Raw genomic sequence first — 13,805 nt, forward strand, 5'->3', positions numbered from 1 at the left:
TTAAACTTTTTCCACTATGCTCAGCATACTAACACTCAATAAATATTTATTGAACTCTAATCCAAATTTACCATTTAGAGCATACTATATTCTCAGAATCTAAGAAATGAAAGAGGAAACTACTAAACATATTTTTAAAAGCCAATCTCTGTCCTCTTGGCCATCCATGAAGAGATAAGGAACTGAATAAAAGTGGCAGTGTAAAAGCAGACCTAGCCCCAAGATCTTGGTGTATATAGGAAGGTGGAGAACACCACAAAACAAAAAAGTATATGCATCATTAATATAAATATAAGAATCTTTAAAATAGTTGGAAAAAAATCTACTTCCCAAAACAGAGAATATCTTTTAAAACTTTAAGTAACAAACACTTACAAAGGGAAATAGTAAAGCTGATTCTAATTATTTTTACCAGTGATCACTTTGTGACTCTGCAAGTTGCTCTGCTTTAGTAAATGGGGATAAGATCTTATACATAACTGAAACTGGTGAAAGGTGCCATTAGACTAGAACACACACACTCATCTTATGGCGCATTTACTTTACTTACCTTTTTCCCCCGTTTTCCTTTATGACGCACATCCTTACTGCCTTGGTCCAGTGAAGGACCACGGCCACCGGCTTCCTTCAATTGGTCAGAGGGGTATCTTGCTCTTCCAGGGATTTGGAATTCATTTTCTCCTTCTGCCCGGTTCCAGTTGGCCTGAGGAGTAAAGGACTAAGCATAGCTCAAATTCAAATTTTTCAGATTGACTTTCCTCTAAGCTATGGCACACCATGTGCTCTAATGACACACTTGTTCAAATGTCAGTGTTTGACAGTCTGTAAATACAACTACTTTTGCTTGTGTTTCCCCTATACTTTTGTTTTATCTCATCATCAAACCTCAAATCTTTAAGTTCTTTGGTTCACAGCATATTGCATAAAGCAAATTTCAAAAGACAAAGTATAAAAGATAAATTTATAGCAATTGGCAGCAGAAGTTAATGATAACTTATACCAACTACAATGAACCAATTGGTACTTATACCAATCTGCAATGTAGATGCAGCTACATTTAAATTTAATTAAACAGCAAATAGTAAGTTTTAGGAAACACAGATAAGACTAAGTGAGTTTAAAGGCAATTAACAAAACTCAAGTCCACTTTAACTACTCTACATTACTGGAAGGCTGATTTTGTTTTTTGTTTTTGCACTTAATATTAAAGGTATTCTGCTACATACATTTTGCTGAATAAATGCTTAAGAGTAAAGACAAGTCAAAATTATAGCTAGTAACTAGCTTTTGTTTACTAGTTGGAGTTCTGGGACAATAGAGCAAACTAAAAATAGCATTCAACCAAAAAATAAAACTGAACAGAGAAAATAAACATATAACCTAAAAGTGGGCTTAATTTCTTTCCTAAAACCCAGTAATATAGGTCCAATGAATGTAGGGGTGAAGAGAAAAAGGGTGCCATAATAGGGCTGGAATACTTAAGAACGTCACTTCATTCAGCTAATAAACAGCAAAGCTAAGACTTGAACCCCTATCCATTTGACCATGTTCCTGTCTTTGTAAATTCCTAACCATGAGCACACTGAGGCTACACACTTCTGTATGGGAATCATGTGTTTTGTTAATATAGCTTAAATGTTAAGCATTGGCTATGCTAAAGTATATGTTGATCACCAGGTCATTCTCATACATAGTCATGTGTCATTTAACGATGGGGACACATTCTGAGAAATTCGTCGTTAGGCGATTTCGTCATTGTGTGAACATCATAGAGTGTACTTACACAAACCCAGATGGTACAGCCTACCACACACCTAGGCTATATGGTACTAATCCTATGGGACCACTCTTGTATATGTGGTCCGTTGTTGACCGAAACACTGTTTGCGGCACGTGACTGTTCATACAACCTAATGCTGAGATGACTCTCTGACCTTTTACTTAGCTGGTGATCTCCTCCCATTACCTTTGATCTTTTTAATATAGGAATGGATTGAAAGTGTATTCAACTTCCTGAGAAAACAGGAACAAATTTTTCAAGACTGAATTCAAAGGAAACTATTTTGTGAAATTCTCTCTGACCTCCTTCCTGCACTTTGTATATACTTTTATTTCATCACCTATCACACTGTACTGTAGTTATTCAACAGACTATAAGGTGCTTGAGAATACGGGCTGTTATATACATATCTTTGTTGTCTCCTTTTCTCACACTCTTTCCATCCCATCATTTAACACCGTACCTGGTTAAATATCAGATTCTAAATATCTGCTGACTGAAGGAGATACTAGAAAGATTATACTATCATGTTGTCAATCTCCTTCAATCGTCAATATTCACAATCAGAACTATTTTTCTCCTCTTGTCCTACATTAGAACGGGCAAGAACACCTAAAGAAACCCTCTCTGTAATACTCTATTTCAACTCCCTATAACAGATAAGCACGTGGGAGAGGAAAAATGCTAAATAAGAAAAGTTCACAAGATCGTCAACCATATTTTATTTATTTATTTTTTTTTTAATTTTATTTATTTTTTCCCCCAAAGCCCCAGTAGATAGTTGTATGTCACAGCTTCACATCCTTCCAGTTGCTGAATGTGGGTCGCGGCCTCAGCATGGCCAGAGAAGTGGTGCGTCGGTGCGCGCCCAGGATTGAACCCCGGCCGCCAGCAGCAGAGCACGTGCACTTAACCGCTAAGCCACGGGGCTGGCCCTAATCAACCATATTTTAAATCATACTTTATTTTCTCTTTATCTGGCCTTCATTTACCACAAGAACAAAGATAATTCCCTCAACCAAAACCTCAAATTCCTCAAAATGCCAATCATACTCCTAAAATGTACAACATAACCCAACTTCTAATGCTAAAATTACCTTCACGTCACCCATTTAGTCCCATTAGCCCATTTTTCCAACTGAACAGTAAAGCAGTGGTGATAAACCAGAGTTGACAGTCACAGAACATTTCCACTTGCTGGCACTGATATCACTGCCTTAATGTATTAACTTTTAATCTTCACCACAGCCCAAGGAAGTGGATATTATTATTCCTCTTTTATGATAAGGAAACTAAAGTACAGAGAAGATCAATAACTTGAGTTAAACAGCTATGAAGTGGAAGAGTTTGAATTCAAATCCAAACCCAGGCAATTAGACTCCAGAGCCCACAATCTTAATCACCTTTTTTTTTTTTGGATTTGACAGAATATCACAAAATATTTCTCTTCACATTGGGTTTCATTATTCTCCTTAGAAACATACGTGTAAATTCACACAAATTCCCCAAAACCTTACTTGTGTGTGAAGTTATTTGACAATGTTTTTAATATTTAATTAATGTTATCTAGATCCAGTGCTGTTCTCTAGTAACATATTACAAAGAATGTCTTTTCTAAAAATTATGTAAGTTTCAGATGTACAGCATTTAATCACTATTTACAGCCAACTCCCAAGTTGTAATCATGAACACATAAGCAAATTATATACTCAGTCTCCTAATTTGATCACATTAGAGCCTATTACAATTTCTTTAAAAGCAGAAGTGCTTATGTTAAAGTAGATTTTCATCCTGAAGATGATCATGCAAGTTACCTGGAGCCGAAGGTCAGACATTTGTCTTAATAGATCCTCGAAGAGTTCTCTATCATCTTCTGGTAATTCAGAAGACAGGACGACCCCCACAAAGCATCCGGATGCTTGTAACATTGTATCAGGAAACATGTAGGCTCCCACAGTACATTTAAGAACTGGAGATCTATCAGGAACTAGAGGATACAACCAGTCACAAACCTGAAGGGATTAGTTAAAAAAAAAAAAAAAATCAATGGATAGAACTAGGTTTTCACCTAGGTTTTAAAACTGTTATACCATAAAAAATAAACATTTCAAAGATTGAAATGCATTTTACAAAGCTTTATAGAACCATCAGCATCAAAAAATTCCCAATGAAAATCAGCCCTTTGCTACTCTGATCTTCCTATAAACTACTCAAAAAATCTATGCTAAAAATGTTAGTGCTCTGCTAACTATACAGTCTTTAAACTGGTGGCCTTAAACAGCTCACTGTTAACCAATGAGTCTAGCTTTAAATAAATAATGGTCAAAATAAAGTCAAGTTTTATCATTCAAGTTAGAATCCTTTTGTGGAAATAAATAAAATCGAACTTTTTTCAAGTACTCTACATGTACTTATTGATTTAATCGTCACAACAATCCCATGAAGGTGGTCAGTACTGTCATTTTATGTACAAGAAAACTGAGGTCCAGAGAGGTTAATTAAGTTGCTCAGAGTCAACAACTAAAAAAGCGGAGCTAGGATTTGAACACATGCATCTGATACCAGAGAAGCCAAACAATTATTTTGTTTAGAAACCCAGCACTCACAATGTGAATAATTTTTTTATGAAGCCCAAGGGAACCTGACATAGAGCTAGAAGAGCTAGAATCCATATGTTTATGCATTTACTATTTATTGTGAAATTAAATTAAAATGACACAAAGCTGCCCTGCAATGTCAACTGGGAAGGTCATCTTGTCAGCATGCTATTAAGCTTTTATGTCCTGGAGTTCTAAATTCAAGTGACTAAGTTTAAATCAGAATTTCCAAATGTATTCATTCCTATTGAGACATTCTTTGAGTGATCAGAATATAATTGTGCCCCTTGCCCAGGACACTGTCTTTCTAATATTAAGAAACTTGGGAGAATAATCTATTATCAAAACATTGTGTGGTAAACATCAGTCAAAGAGCATGAAAGATTTCATATAAATGATGGAAAATTCTGGTACACTACCATCATCTCTGACCAACAGACTATAAACACGTAGCGATCAGAGTACTCAAGCCTGACTCTTTCCTGGAAAGTGCTTAATAAATATTTTCAAATACTTTTTCTTTTACGGAATCTCTTTTTCAGTTGTCTCAAAAGCCACTCTCCATCTTTTATAAAAACCAAACTTGAGACAGGTTACAATAAAACCAATTACTGTTTTCCAAAGTACAATATATAACCATCTGTGGTATGTGAAATGACTTCAAGTAATACACAAACTATTTAAATTTGAGTAGTTATGTATTTTAATATGTATTAGGACAAAATACATCTTTCCTTCCATTTCACAGTTGTTATTGTTTAGGATGAAATTAACAAATGAGACATTTAAATAAAAATGTTAAGAAAGTAATAGCAGAGGTATGGATTTGACAAAAAAATTGTAAAGGTTATACTTAAATGACTAAAGAAGTTTGCGAAAGACTTCTTTTACTATTCCATGATTTCTCTAAGATTAAATACATCCTGACCACCTTGACTGAACTGGAGTACCCCCAACCTTTTCAAATAAAACGTTATAGATCTTTCTTAGGATAGATTATTACAGATTGGTAAGCTCATCCATCATAGGTTCATTTCTCCCAGTTTCACTTCAGCAGCAACCTCATGTCCAAGTTCTGTATGAACAGATTACAGATTTAACAGGTTTACAAAGTATATTAAAACTAAAACTAGGAGAAAAATAGTTTTTAGAGATCTTAGAATTCTAAGTCTGACTACTTAAAACCAAATTATCTTACTCTAATTTCCTAAATAGACTAATACAATATATTATATGTAACTTCTAATACTTAGATGGTTTATCGTTTTTAGAATAAAAACATTCAGTAAATGCACAGTAACTCCTTTTTAGGACACACTGCTACAATATCTGAATATATGCAAATGCGAGCCCCTTAAAGAGACTCAAATTAAATTTTAGGTGCAATTTTACCTCTTATTTAGCATGCAGAAAAGATTATTACAAAGATTAAAAATAAAATTAAAAGCACTAAGACAGGACAAATTTTTACCAGAGGACAAGTCATTTTAACAGTTGGGCTCATGTACGCAGGTAGAGTATTTCTGATATTCATTTCCTGCACCTCCAGTAGCTTAAGCCCCAAAGGTTTTTAAAATTCCACCCTTACGATGCAGCACTATTATCAGATCAGCAGAAAGTGTTACAGCTCTTATCAGCCCCCTCCCAATCTCAATCAATAAGCCTACTCTTTTTAACCTCAAGGTTTCTTTCCTAAAACAACCTATGGGATTCACAATATTCTTTCTGTCCAAGAACGAAGTCTTCCTTTCAACAATGCCCCAAAATATCTCCTTCACACACGTCTATTAAGTCTCTATCTTCAAACAACTTGCAAGTTGATTCCATGTAAAAGCTGCCTAAGAATTGAGACTAGAGTATATCATAAGAGAAAATGAATATAGATAACCACTGCTCTAAATAAACCATACCATCTGGACTCTGGACAAAAGAACCTGCCTTCCTCAAATAGCCATCTCCCTTCCACGCAAACTCCTTTGCTACACTCAATGTATACCGAGCCCACATTTCCAGAACCCATCTCCCTGTACCAATATTCAATCTTATCTGCTTGGAATGTTAGAATTGCATCTTAAACTATCACTGCAGTCTGTACTTCTAGACCAGGGTTTCTCAACCTTGGCACGATTGACATTTTGAGTTGGCTAATTTTTTTTTATTGATGGGAGCTATCCTCTTGAGATGTTTAGCAGCACTCCTGGCCTCTATCCACTATATCCCAGCAGCAGTAGCACACCAGGCCGCCAGTTGTGGCAACCAAAAATGTCTCCAGATATTGCCAAATAGGGGGTTTCGGGGGGTTGGGGGAACTGCCCCTGGTTGAGAACCACTGTTCTAGACACTGGGATGAGTCTAGCCCACTTCAGCCCTTCAGCTGGGATGGACATCTGTGGATATTTAGTTATACATCCAACTGAGCTACATAAATCCCTCTTGAAACTAAAGTTAAGTTTCTTCTTCAGATAAAGAATTAAAAATTGAAGGATGAATTCTCTGATTCCCTTCAGGTCCTATCATCGCAAATTTAATACTAAAACAAGACTTTATCTTAAAAAAAAAGAAAAGAAAGGCTATCAAACACAAACAGACATTCAAGGCTCATAAATTTCATGGAATATATTTTAAAAGGAACTAGAACTTATAATGATCTTTTTGCACTTATTGTCCTGGACACATTACAAATATTAACAAAAATGATGTATCCCACATGTATTTCAAACTATGTTCATGCTTTTCTTAGGCTTACCTGAAGAAACCCAGGAGGACGATTTAGAACTGTATCAAGAGAATTATCCAAGAACCTCACAATTCGAAGGTACCCAGGATATGAAGGTGCACTAACCTCCCCTGCAGGATTTACAAAAAAAATCTGTACTCCATTTGGTATCAAAATCAACTCATCTGCATCTAGCCCTAAGGTCTCAAGAGGAGGTGGCTGAGAATGATTCCTGTAAAAGTCTTCTCCAACTGATGAAAATTCCCCAGATTCTGTCCCATAGGATACAGTGTAGTGACCCTCAGCAGCCTGAGGAGTATAAGCAGGTGGTGCTTCTGCTGGATGACTTTGAGATGGTAAAGATAGAGAACTAGATGGGGGAACCAACCCGGAACTCGTAGCTGAAGTGTTTCCATTTACTTCAGTGTGCTGAGGAGGTGAACTAAAGGGCTGAGGCTCCGATGACTTTTCGTACATATCTTTAGGAGGGAATTCTGGATATAACTTGGGCACCTCCTGAAGATCATTCCGTAGAGAAGTGGCAAGACCTTTTTCTAGAATTTCCAACCTGGTGCGTACATTCTGTAGCGTTTCTTTCATTTTCTGTTGCATCTGTCTAGCAGATTCCCACCCAGGGCCTACATGTTCAGGCTCTGTTGAAGAAATGCTGATTCCTCTGAGCAGGTGTCCCATTCCTTGCTTATAGTAGTTCTTTGCTTCTTCCTTTTGACCTAATTCATCTGTATTCAATCCTTTATTAACAAATAAAAAGGCCTTCTTGTATGCTTCCTTGATGATCTTAATTTCAGCAGGTTCTCCATTTTGTGGCTCTTGCTCCATTTCTGCAAAATAGGACACATTATCTTTAACAATTTTGTTTAGTTATTTGTTTACTTATTTATCATCAATTTCTCCTATCTGAAGATATTTCAAGACGACAGGAGCCTTGCTTGTCTGTCTTGTTCACTATTGTATTTCCTAAGCCTACGATTAGATCTGATATAGGGAAAGCACACAATAAGTATTTGTTAAATGGATAAATAAATAATGCTCTTGGTCCTAAATTATCTTTTTAATTAAAAACAGAAGAAAATAAGTCAGAATACATTTATTGAATAATTTTCTTGTTCCAGTTTCTTATAAGAAATAAAAGTTTCCTATTGTATATCAATCTTTAAGGTTGGAGCCAAAGTCTCATTCTAAAATTCACTACAGTATAAATCCAGATTATATCTAATTAAAAATGAGGGTGAATCACACATTGGAGAGAAAAGAAATGAGAAAAAATATCTGGATGAAGCTTTAAAGTTACCTGACTTTCTTTGAAAGGTGGCAGGTTACTCAAATGCAGTTAGCTCTGTTCCCTTCTAAAACTCTATTGAAATGACTCTAACAACATTATTAAAAAGGCATAACCATTCCTTTTAATGAGAAAAAGGCAGGCACAGGTACTTCACAAAAAAGAGAATATTTAAATGGCATGAAAAAGGTGTTCAACACACTATTCCCTAAGGGAAATGGGATCCACAACGATACCACTATGTACTTATCAAATGGCTAAAATTTAAAAGACTGACAAATATCAGGGAAGACAGCAACTGGAACTCTCATACTTTGCTAGTGGAAGTGAAAAACGGTACAGCCACTTTGGAAAACTGGCAATTTCTACGAAAGCTAAACATTCACCCACTCTATGACCCAGGAATTCCACTTCCAGGTATACACAATCAAGAGAAATGAATGAATATGTACACCAAAAACATGTACAATAATATTTATAGCAACTTTATTCCAAAAGCCAAAAACTCAAATGCCCACCCACAAAAGGGATGAATAGTGGTATATTTATACAATGTAAAAATACACAGAAATTAAAAAAAATATATTGATGCCTGTAACATTGATGAATCTCACCAATGCTATGAGCAAAAGCAGCCAGATACAAATGACTTCATATTGAGACTACACACTACATGATTCTATATAAGTGAAGCTGAAGAACAGACAAAACTACTAGTCTATGATGACAGAGTCAAGATAGTAATTACAGGTGGGGGGTACAGATTTGGAAGGGACATGAAGGGACCTATGGCATATGGAAATATTCTCTATCTTGATCTGAATGATGATTACATGGGTGTATACATAGATAAAAAAAATCATTAAGCTGTAAATGTAAGATTAGTGCGCCAAATGCACTTTATGTTATCCCTTAATACAATAAATAATAAAGCCATAACTCACAAGGACAAAGAGACAGGATGAAGAGTCAACAGTGCTTTGGTACTGAAAAGGAGACAGACAAGTGCTAACTCACAAAACAGACTAGAGAAAGCTGAAGCCTAAGCTGTCAGTGAGGAAATCAGAGAAGCAGCCCCATTTACATCACATTATAGAACCTCCAAAAGGCACAGGAACTGATTCAATCTTCCTTTGGAAGAGAGTAGAGGTAGAGCTGGAAAAAAGGGAAGGATTACAAGCCAATTTACAAATTAAGACCCTCAGATCTCTCCTACACCAAGCACCCAAGACACTATTTCAGTACAAAAAGAAGACTGGATGTTTTAATTCAAAAGAGCATAAAATAAAATCTTTTTGCACAGCAGAGTATCAGGCATGATTAAGGGTAAATACCAAAAGGAGAGGGATTAAATGAAAAACTACATACTGAATATTGAGATCCTCAGCCTTCTCCCCCACAATTTGGTTATTAGAGTTCTGGCAGCTAGGTACCTCTCCACAAGGGAGATCAGAAGTATCTTCTCTGGGGAATCTGATCACCACCAAGAGGAAAGACCTAAAGATAGTGATACTGAGAGAGCTTCCCAAAGGAAAACTGTCCAGGCAACTAACTTTTGAGAGAAGCTACAGCTGACAGTCTACCAGAGAGTCTCCAATTATCAGACAGCCAAGGATCATAAAACACGTGATGAAAATGTCTAGTATGAAAGAAAAAAATAAGAGCAATGCAATTTGGTTGAAATAGACAACACGCAAGGAGAAGAAAATTTCAAAAAAACCTACCATTTATATCAACATAAAAAAAGAAAGAAAATACTGCATCCATAAAAATAAAAACAGGATAAATAAACAGAAAAAGGACATTCTAAGAACTAAAGGAGCTCTTAGAAGTTACATATAAAATAGCCGGAAAGAAAAACTCAACAGAGGGATAAGAAGGTAAGGTTATGAATCATAGAAAATGCCTGGAGAGTAGCACAAAAAGACAAAGAGATGAAAAACAGTAAAGAAAAGATAAGAAAATTTGAGAGGACCCAGTCTTTAATGGCCAACATCTGAATAATAAACTTCCAGAAATACAGGATAAAAAATAAGGGATGGAAGAGTTGAAGAAATAATTCAAAGAATTTCCTAGAACTGGAAAACATGAATTTCCAGATTTAAAAAGACAAATGGATAAAGAATGAAAAAACACCAACACCAAGGAGCATACCATGAAATTTCAGAACACTAGGCTCAAAGGGACCATCTTAACAGGACTTATGCAAAAAATGAGAGATAAGATTCCTAAGGAACTTCTTAAAGGCAACAGCAGAAGTTAGAAGGAAAAAGTACAATTAATTCATAATTCTCAGTGAAAATAACTTCCAAACTCAGGCATGTGCTTGCTCAGATATTGCATCTTCTGTTTCTTGGATTCCACGTTTGATGAAAGAAATCACAAGGCTGATGACTATTATGCAACCAATCCACACTGGAGCAATAGACAGAACTCCAGAGAAGATTTCTTCAAGAAACTAAAATTGATAGAATACTTATATATGTTCCTAAATTTTGAGAAGAGAGCTACATAACTGTGGGAGGATTCAGGGTTTAATCAGTGATAAATACATGGAAAACTAAAGAAAGAAAAACCAAGACAATTATTAACTCTGGGGAAAACAACATGCTGAGCTAGAAAGAAAAAGTAATCATAATACACTGCATGTTTCAGTTTTGATTAGTTTCATAACAAAGTAAATAAAGAATCTTGATACAAGCAAAATTATGATACAATCATACTGAAAAGAGGGAAAGATGGATGGGTAGAAAGTTTGTGTGCATGTGGTATAGGATCAAAGAACTAAAACTTCATCTTTCCTACTAGGAAATTAATGGACAATGCCTAAAACTAAAAAATGAAAAGTAGCAATATAAGCATCCTGTTTAGAGACAGAAGGAAAGACCAAAAGAACTGGGTGAGGAAATTGATACAAGCTGCCTTTGGGAGAAAGGGCTGATGCTTGGGTGTTGGGCCCTCTGATTTTCACTGTAAGCCTTATAAAAATATTTAATTCTTAATACTATGTGCACCATAAAAAAATTACTAATTATAAAAAGTAAACAGAGGCTTTAGAGCAGCATCTTCTAACAGAATCATAACGTGAACCACACATGTAATTCTAATTTTTCTAATAGGCACATTAAAAGGGAAAAACAAACAGCTGAAATTAATTTCAGTGATATTTTACTCAAATACATCCAAAATATTATTTCAACGTGCACTCAATATAAAAATTATTAATGGCATATTTTACCTTCTTTTTTGCATTAAGTCCTCAAAACCTAGTATTTTTACACTTGAAGTGTTACCTCAATTCCAGCTAGCCCCATTTCAAGTGCTCAGTATCTACATGTGCCTACCACTGCAGTTTTGGAGATTCTTTTCCTGCAATCTCATTAAAACATATAATGATTGTATAATTTAAATGATTTAAGACTATTTAGGCAACAATCTACACTATAAAGGCATGACAGAAACTGTGGCCTAGCTTCTGATTAAGTAATGTAACCATACTTTCTAACCTGAAAAATAAACAAACCGTCATGTAGCAACTTCACAGTAGTCAAGAGAATATATTCAGTTCCTAATTTAGAAAACATCATATACAATTAAGCATATACAGACCTACCTTACTTGCCCTAACCCAAATCTCCTATCAAAATTGACAAACCCTTTCCCTGAAATTCCACCCTGTTGCTGTGTCATTAGAATGCCTCCCCTTTCCACAGATCCCATCCCTTTCTTCCTTCAGAAACCACAGACTATGAATTCTGCACTCCACCTTCTTTGGCGTACAAATAGGCTCAAAGTTCAGAAAGCAAGACAGCAGAGGTTAAACAGATTTTTGTGAGCTGATCTGGAAACTTGACTAGCATCGTTAAGTTTGTCCAACTGACTTGAACAGGGTCACGAAAAACACTGTGACTTGGCACCTACTCTTTTGCTACATGCTACAGGACACCACTATCACCAGGCATCATTTATAGAGTGTTTAATGTGTGCTGGACACTATGCTAGATATTTATCTCATTTAATCTTTACAAACAACTCTTGAGGCATTATTACTATTATTACTACATTGCAGAGAAAAAAAATTGAGGTTTTGAAGGTGTTAACTGCCCTAGATCACCTCTTTTTGAAAGACCTTGGAGCTAAGAATTATATTTACTTTTTTAAAGGATTAAAAGAAGGAAGGATATGCAATGGAGATCAGATGTGGCCCAAAACGCCTAAAAAATTTACTAACTGGCATCTTACAAAAAACAGTCTGCCAACCCATTGTCCTAGATCAGAGTTCAATAGTCTGATTCCAAAACTAATCTTCTAAATCAGGGTTTCTCAACCTCGGTCTGATTGACACTTTAGGCTAGATAACTATTTGTTACGGGAGGCTGTTCTGTTCACTGTAGGATGTTTAGCAGCATCTCTGATCTCTTTCTACTAGATGCCAATAGCAGTCACCCCCTCCATGCCCCCACTCACCCAAGTGACAACCAAAAATGTCTCCAGACATTGTCAAATATACCCTGGGCAGCAAAATCATCCCCGTTGAGAACCAACGCTCTATATGGTCTTCAAAATGGGGGATGTGTACCCCTGGGGCACACGAAGACTTTTCAAGGGAACATGTTCCAAAAACATGTATAATTTTAAGGCGTCAATTTGAATTTAGGCACAACTCCAACTATCCATCTCATTAAGATAAAAATTTCCACTAAACTTCTACTTTTCATATTTAATTATTATTTATCAAAATCCATCAGTTATTATGCTTTTCTGACCGTTTTACTACTTGTAATAACTCAAACCAGAAGAAAAACAATTCCTAGAGTTATCATAGAAATTTTTTAAAACTTAGTTTCAATTTATACAAATATTTTTATTAAAGATATGTACTATAGAGAATAAAAAGCTATCTAGCAAAAATAAATTACATTAAGACAACATTCTGTGGGGGGAGGATAAAAATCCAAGTACAATTTTAAGAAAAAGGAACTATTAAAATACCATGTATTTTTAAAATTAATAGTGATGGACATAAAAGTGCAACGTTATACTCCTTTGGATACAGTTAAGAGTGATGTACCAATTTTATACTAAAACGTCAGCACCTATACCAGATGGGAAATTGCATCCTTCGCAACTACCAAAAGGTGTGATGCGAAATGCTATAAATCAATCTAAACATGTGCAAGGGGGACAGTTTGATAAAATTTATTTGGGGTTCACAAATTAAAAACACTGCTCTAAAACCACTCATTACTATATTTTATTGCAAACACAAAATGCACATGGTCTCTGGTCCTTAGAAGCACCATAATTTACTACCTTTTATTAAACTCTTCAGCTCCTTAGAAGTGCTTGACACCGTTCTAGGCTTCATTTAATCCTCATATCCTCAGAGATGAGCACATGATTTAGACAATG

The 13,805-nt window shown here is 35.6% G+C and overlaps 1 protein-coding gene across 2 annotated transcripts in view; it reads right to left on the reverse strand.

The window, feature by feature from the left end:
* Positions 1–13,805, reverse strand: part of SPART (spartin) — a 34,270-nt gene that overhangs the window by 18,056 nt on the left and 2,409 nt on the right. For both annotated transcript variants that reach the window (XM_058548015.1, XM_058548014.1), the window contains exons 2-4: positions 7,124–7,935; positions 3,595–3,792; positions 551–703 (exon numbers count right to left, since the gene is read on the reverse strand). In XM_058548015.1, the coding sequence (XP_058403998.1) occupies positions 551–703; positions 3,595–3,792; positions 7,124–7,933 (1,161 nt within the window). In that variant the 5' untranslated portion in view covers positions 7,934–7,935. The remainder of the gene's footprint in view (positions 1–550; positions 704–3,594; positions 3,793–7,123; positions 7,936–13,805) is intronic.

Source organism: Diceros bicornis, chromosome 9 (genome assembly GCF_020826845.1).
Source record: "Diceros bicornis minor isolate mBicDic1 chromosome 9, mDicBic1.mat.cur, whole genome shotgun sequence".
Taxonomy (NCBI): Eukaryota; Metazoa; Chordata; class Mammalia; order Perissodactyla; family Rhinocerotidae; genus Diceros; species Diceros bicornis.